The sequence below is a fragment of the Tetranychus urticae genome, chromosome 1 (genome assembly GCF_039701765.1).
Source record: "Tetranychus urticae isolate SD_2017Ah chromosome 1, NJAU_TeUrti_SD_1.0, whole genome shotgun sequence".
Lineage (NCBI taxonomy): Eukaryota > Metazoa > Arthropoda > Arachnida > Trombidiformes > Tetranychidae > Tetranychus > Tetranychus urticae.
Genome location: NC_142958.1, coordinates 16,924,508 through 16,931,908, shown reverse-complemented (window position 1 = coordinate 16,931,908; position 7,401 = coordinate 16,924,508). Strand labels below are relative to the sequence as shown.

The 7,401-nt window shown below is 32.8% G+C and overlaps 2 protein-coding genes across 2 annotated transcripts; one reads left to right on the top strand and one right to left on the bottom strand.

Moving 5' to 3' along the window:
* Positions 1–980: 980 nt before the first annotated feature.
* Positions 981–1,851, bottom strand: LOC107359332 (glutathione S-transferase 1). Its single transcript, NM_001323092.1, is given in 3 exon segments — positions 981–1,437; positions 1,507–1,565; positions 1,711–1,851. Coding segments are annotated over 3 exon segments (657 nt in total).
* A 2,141-nt stretch (positions 1,852–3,992) lies between these two features.
* LOC107359293 (cathepsin B) lies at positions 3,993–5,506 on the top strand. Its single transcript, XM_015925779.3, has 4 exons — positions 3,993–4,146; positions 4,223–4,880; positions 5,015–5,143; positions 5,205–5,506. Exons 1-4 carry the CDS (start codon positions 4,015–4,017, stop codon positions 5,279–5,281), a joined length of 996 nt encoding a protein of 331 aa, XP_015781265.2. The 5' UTR covers positions 3,993–4,014; the 3' UTR covers positions 5,282–5,506.
* The last annotated feature ends 1,895 nt before the right edge of the window (positions 5,507–7,401 follow it).

Genomic DNA, 7,401 nt, shown 5'->3' with positions numbered 1-7,401 from the left:
GGATAAATTGCTAACAAGTTTAAAATTTTTTGTATTTCTATTGTTATTCCTTCAACCATATTTGCTTCAATTGAAATTGTATCATAGATTAATGCCAATGTTTATGGAAATATTAGTTTCATTAATTTAGATGATAAATTTTTTCTCAAATCTGTTCCTTTAGCTACTGTAATGTAACACTTTTCAATTATGGCTTTTATATTGTTTGATTGGAAATCAATATTTAACTCTTTCCATTGATGAAACGTAGATTTAATTACATGATACATTATTAAGGAAAAATTTTTTGCAATTAACCATTAAAGTTTCATTAATAACAACCAAATGGTGTTCGGATTGAAGGGAATTGACGATTGATGATTCTGAAAATTATTGATTTTGTTTGAAAGTTTTGCAACAATTTAAAGTAAAATTGCATTCTAAATTCGTTGTCTAATCCATTTTTCGAGATATTGTTTCGTTTTCGAGGGATTGATTGAAAAATGATTGGAATGCATTGTAGACGTTGAAGTCAATTTGAGTGAATGAAACAGTTTGAGGTGTGGTTGAGGCTGGAAAATGAAGGGTGCTGAAGCACTACAGTGGTGCAACTCATGTTTCACTATAAATTGAATGGAAAATATATTTAAAAAAAGCGATGCCATCTTTTTATCAATAGAAACTACTATCGATTGGAACTTGTGAGTTGATTGTGACTTTTTTAATTCATGACCATTTTATCACAGTCAAATTGTATAACGCCTTTTGTGTTTAATAGATTATTTGGGCGTACAAGCATTTAAAAAGTCTTATAAATGTACCGATCATCATGAAAATGTTTATGAGATTAGATCTATAACTTTCTAGATGTCAATTTTATTAACCGGACAGTAATTCAGTCATGGACAATATTTTTTAAGATCAGATTTTTATTGCGCGACTTATATTCTCAAATTGAATTTAAGAAGCTTCCTTCTGTTATTGATTATTCTTAGGATAATCTATGAACTAGCGATTTTTGCTTTAACAAAAGTTCCAAGGGAATTGGCTGGATCAATTACTAAGTCTTTCCAGGTTGATGCTGATAAATCAGATTCCACTTGTTGCAACCATTTTTCAACATTTTTAAGTTCACTTGTGTCAACTCCAACAGCTGTAGCCGTTGTAATTGTAACTGCGATTGTAATATCAGCAATGGTCAACTCATCACCAGCGAGATATTTAGTCTTTTCCAATATGGAATCAAGTTCAGCAACCTTTTTCTTGAAGAGTTCAGCCATCTCAGGTTGAGCTGAGCCACCACGGAAAATTGGTCCAAAGTAAGCACCTAAAGTTGAAAACAAGGTTCCTGCATCCCAGAATAACCATCGGTTGACTATTGCTCGAGCTTGTAATTCAGTTGGATAAATTGAGTTTCCAGGAGCAAATTTGTCCACAAGGTAAGTGATGATGGAGCGACTACGTGAAAATTACAAGACATTTAATCGGTAAGTTTCCCGAAAGTAAAAACTTTCAACTGATTCTTACCTTTCCCAAAGCGCGAATCCATCGTCAACCAAAGTGGGTACACAATGGAATGGATTAATCTAATGGATAATGAAACCCGAAAAGAGATTGAAACAATCGAATAATAATAGATGAAAACATTAAAACATTTTGTCGACTGTGATGATTAAAACTCTTCCAAACTGAAAGGAATGAAAGTGACGAAGTAAAGTAAAGTTTACTTACACTGAGAAATTCTGGTTTCATATGTTCACCAGTCAATAAACTGACTTCTTTTTCTTCGGCATTGATTCCAAGTTGTTTTACTATGATTCGAACAACTCTGGATGGTGGAGAGAAAGTGGTGTGATACAATTGAAGAGACATTTTACCAGTGAAATCGTGTTGATGGGACAACTTGAACTGAATGCTTGATCCATGTTGAGCACAATTTTATTGAACAAAAAATGGGCGCTGTCAAAGTTATCTCTTGCCCCTGAACAATTAACTTCAGGTACAAAGTTATCAGAGCCAGTGAGTAAATTAACGATTAATTCAATCAAATTTATCAAACGCTGTGATCTTCAGAGAATGGCGTTTCTAATGTTGTTTTTAGACGTGCAAAATTGAAAAAAGTTAAGCAGGGCAAAGTCAATAATTATAAAAATAACATAAAGCTTCTAGCAAAAGTATTGGAAATCAAATAATGAAAGAAACTGAGAAATGAAAATATCACTGATTAATGATCAATTTTCTTACTTTTCATAGCTTATTTGTAAAGTATGTTATCAGTTTAGAAGTGTGCTAAAACTTCATGTAGTTAAATCACTTATTTTAGCTCTTGATTTATAATTGAAATGAATTTTCCTAATAGTTTTGCACTGAACTCCACATTATCACTGGTTCAATAATAGGCTTTAATCTTATCGCTCAGTTTGGTTAATAGAGTGACTTTTAACTTCCTAGTTAGGACAACACTTTCTCTTGGCTGAATAACTCAGAGCTTAGATAAGTCAAGTGCATCAGATCCCCTGATAAGGGGTAAAATTTTAATGATGAAATGAATTGGCGAACATAAATAGAAATTATTCTGGTATGATGAGATGGGTTGATTAGATATCATGAGTGACTTTTGATAATTAACCAGAATAACTGTAAATTGGTGATAACTTAAAGTTTTGATCAGAAGAAAAGACAGAATCTGATTTTGGATTCAACGTTTTTCAGTTATTACTAATTGTTCCAAGATATGCATGTGATTTTGATGTGAAATCAAGTTAAGCTTGTTATCCAACTTCACTTTTTTATTCAAAATAGATGATTTTTTTGTAATGAAATAGAGTTTTTCCTCGCCCTTCACAGGCCAACTAAATGAACAAAAGAGTTCAAGAACTTTTCGTGAGTTAAAAATAAAACTGTGATTTTGTAGCAGCATGAAAGTCCATATGGGCAGTTAAAAATTTCTGTGATCATCAGTTTTTGAATCTGCGAGAAAGCGAGTTTATAGTTGGAACGCCGATCATCCTTGGTACGGAAACAGGTTTTTTCATCATTCACCAACTCATTTCCTGTTGTAATTAGAGAAGGTACTTAATTGGGGAATAAAATTGTATACAGCCGGTCGATTTTTGGTCCTCATCCACCACTTTGAGTGCTGGTAATAGTCAATTTGCTATAAGATCTACGTATGTATGTCCAAAATCAAGAAAAATGTTGAAAATGGAGAAAAAAGTTCGCTAGTTGATGGCCAATTTTATTCAATCTTTTGAGCAAGCATCAAAAAGTCTGTTGAAAGAGGCAAAAAATTGATTAAGCTTTTCTAATTCATTCGTTACTCATGAATTTTGATAGCAATTTTATTCTGATTATTATTACAATAAGATTGTAAATGATATTTTTATCGCCAATGATTTACTAATACATCATGTGAAAATTAAAATAAAAACAATTTATCTGCTTTTTCATTTAGTCTGGTTCATCTGGATATTTTTAAATGTCACACAATTAAAATTCCCGAATCATTTTTGTTTCAAAATAATCTATTGTCGTGGTTAATATTAGCCAACTTTCCTTCATACGGGGTGTTAGATAATAAACTCCGGATGCTTCAATATTTTTCGAACCAAGCAGAGTGAACAGAAAGTTTTCCAGTTTCTTTTGAAAATATCTGCCAAGACGTTTTGCTGCAAATGGTTTTACTTTTGATTAAATTGTGAGGGCGGGTAAAGCTACCCAGTTAAAGATGAGTTGGGCCTAAAGGCTTTCCTAAGCAGGTAAAGCTTTAAACTTGTAGGCTTTGAAGAAGAGCAGACTTCGATGATCAAATTTGTATCACTTTCGTTCAAAAATATCAACAACGCATTGATCATCAAAAAGTGCCATCTTACATACATCCACATGCCTAACATTATTAATACGATAGTCAGATCAAAACAATAAAAAAAGTTAAGTGTTACTCCCACAATGGAATTTCGTGTGATTACTTTATGCTATTTATTGAGCTAAATTTATGGAAAATCATTTATTACTATCATTCAAACCATTCTTACCATGAAATCTTTAATATTTCTAGTTCTCTCAGTAAGCCTTGCTTATGGAGCAAGAGTATTTACTCAACGAAATGTTCATCCATTGTCTGATGTGATGATCGATCGAATCAACTCTATTGGAACAACTTGGAAGGTAATGTTTTTATCCTTTAATCTATGGGCCACGAAGAGTTAAATATTAATATTATCATTTTTTGATTTTCTTTTAGGCTGGACGTAACTTTGATCAAGCTTCATTACCATATGTTAAAAGACTTTTAGGAGCTAAAAGAGGTTCATCCAAAAAGCTGAGACAAGTTCATCACGAAATCAATGAAGAGTTACCAGAAAGTTTTGATGCTCGTGAAGCTTGGCCAAACTGTACACAAATCAGAACAATCAGAGACCAAGGAAACTGTGGAAGTTGTTGGGCTTTTAGTTCAGTCGAAGCTATGTCTGATCGTATTTGTATCGCCTCTCATGGTGCACTCCAAGTATCATTATCATCACAAGAAATGGTTGCTTGTGCTGATCTCGGTGGTTGTGGTGGTGGATGGCCAGAATCTGCCTATGAATATTATCAAACTGAAGGTCTTGTTACTGGTGGCCTTTATCATGGCGATGGTTGTTTGCCTTACGTTTTCGAGCCTTGCATGCATCACATTAAAGGGCCCATCCCAACTTGTCCTGAAACTTATAAACCAACACCTCAATGCTCAAGGAAATGTGCTGCTGGTTATAAGAAAACATTTGAAGAGGATAAACATTATGGCCAGAAACCTTATACCATTTCATCCGATCCAAAGCAAATCATGAAGGAAATCATGACAAATGGTCCAGTTACTGTAGATTTCACTGTCTATGCTGATTTCCCTAATTATAAGTCAGGTTAGTTTCAAAATATATTTTGCTTGTAGCTTTGGGCAAACGCATAATTTACACTCAATTCTTAATTAAATTCTTGTTTCAAATATATTTTTCCACTTGAATAAAATATAAATGTATATTTCATCATGGCCCAGGCGTTTATCAAAAGACTACTGACGATGCGCTTGGTGGTCATGCAGTTAAGATAATTGGCTGGGGAACTGAGAATGGTGTCGATTACTGGTTAGTTGCGAATTCTTGGAACACATATTGGGGTGATAAAGGTGAGTTTGTATATAATTTACGTTGATATTATTTATTTAACAAAAACAAATATTTTTACAGGTTACTTCAAGATCAGGCGAGGAAATGATGAATGTGGCATCGAAGACGATGTCGTTGCTGGATTACCGAAGCTTTGAATGTTCAAATTGAATGAACTGCCTGGATGAATTGCACTAAATTCAATTTCATGAAGTTTTTAATTTAATAATGGATCTTCAATTGGATTATCATTTATTATTTTGTGATTTGTGATATTATAAGTAGCTATACGTGATTGTTACATATTATATTATTGTTGATATGACAAAGAAAACATGAAAACTAACCGTAGCATTACAATTAAAAATATCTGAAGATCAAAAGTTCGTATTTTCAAAATTCTTATATTTTTCGTGACTCTGAAAAATGAATGAAAGAACTCTTTCCTGACAAATCCTAGTAAATGTTTCGCCATGGATAAGAGATCAGTGAATCACTAAACAGAAAATGTTCGTATTCCGTAACTCTGTTGACAACAAAGTAGAAAAGTGCGATTGTATCAACCCTATCGTTATTTATCGATGATTTCAAATCGATTTTATATCGATAATTTCAGTGATATATCGTACTAAAGGAAACCCTTGGAGGCGCTTGTTCATCTTATTACATACACATGTTTGACCAAATTTAGTCTGTTTTTAGGTATTTAGGTTTTTTTATTTTTTGAAAGTGTTATTCACTGTTATATTAAAATATGCCATCCAAAGTGTGGTTAGTCCGAAGTCTAGATCATCGAGAGAAGATCTGGATATACTTTTTATGAAATGGATCTCATTACTGATATCAAAGTGCTAAAAATAAGAGAGTTGGCAAGCTAATCTTGCCAACTCTCAAAACAAGGCTAAAACTTATTTTAAGATGTAGCCTTATTAGGCTACAAAATAGGATGTTGGCTATGATGATGATGATGACGATGAAGATGAAATGTGCAAAATATAAAATATAAAATGTAAAAATAAGGACTAGCTAGTTTTAGTTTTGCTTTCTTGGTAATATGTAATGTTTATCTCCGTTAAATTAATAAAAGTAACCTTTTTATAAAAGTGTTAGTTTAAGTGAACATTATGTTAATTTTTAACAGTGGCGACCTTGGCAGGATCGCTGAATAGCGATCCTGGCCTGCACCTTTACTTTAATTAAAAGTACTTTCAGTACAGTGAATAGTTTATAGTGTTAATGAGTGCAAAATTAGTTAATGTGTCCCGGTAATCACTGGTACAACTGACTGGTCAAATAAAAATTTTGTTGGTTCATTCCCGATCAAAACCAGTTGACCAAAGAATCCAACGAGTTTGGAGATCATCCTCAACACACAAAAGTAAGAATGTGTCAACCATAAATGCATGGTCTTTTTGATCTTCTTTAGCTTTTGCATGTTAAACTACCAAAATTATCTATAGAGCGGACCCTTTTCGTTTAATTCACCACGATGAAACCCATTATTGTAACAAAGTTTATCGTGGGCCAAAATACGTTATTTGGAGGAATAATTCAATTTGTCCTTTCAATCCAGAAGATATTGAAAACGAGGACAATCTAATCATAAATCCTGATGATAATGATTGCATCGATTCAGATGACAAAACTCTAGATGAATTTTGAAAAACAGAAAATTGCACTGAAAAAATTAAACGAGCCGATGTCCAAATTAAAGTTGCTAATGAAGAACTTTATATATATTGTTTCAATACCAACATTACGATATTTGATATAACTAAACCTTGTCCAATTTATCCATTCAGAATAACTAAGGATACTGTTTTCACAATTGGAAAAACTTTTTACAATGTTACTCACGTAAAAATGACCATTAACGCAACTGAAACCTTGAAGATTAATCTCTTGTTAAATCCGACCATGTCAAGCTTCGAATTAAAACCAATTGTGATTGAAAGATTTGATGCCGTAAATTTTGTCAGACGACACAGTACTAATCCATTAGTTCAACTGATTGGGGTTACAGGACTGATGTCATTTATTAGTCTACTTTGCTTGTTTATTGGTTGCAAAATAAGGAATAAACGAACGACTTATGTTCAACCAAATAGGAAAACACATAATTTTGTCAGCCTGGTGACGAGAGGAACCATTATTAAGGCCAAAAATCCGAAGAATTACAATGTAGATCATCTTTATTAATCCAATCTCTTTGTTTTCTTTAAATATCTTACAGAAATGGACGATCAAAATAGATCCAGTCTCGCAAATTGGAGGCATG

Coding starts and splice junctions, on each gene's coding strand:
- LOC107359293 (XM_015925779.3), top strand. CDS start 4,015: ATGAAATCTTTAATATTTCTAGTTCTCTCAGTAAGCCTTGCTTATGGA. Junction 4,147..4,222: donor CTATTGGAACAACTTGGAAG/GTAATGTTTTTA, acceptor ATTTTCTTTTAG/GCTGGACGTAACTTTGATCA. Junction 5,144..5,204: donor CACATATTGGGGTGATAAAG/GTGAGTTTGTAT, acceptor ATATTTTTACAG/GTTACTTCAAGATCAGGCGA.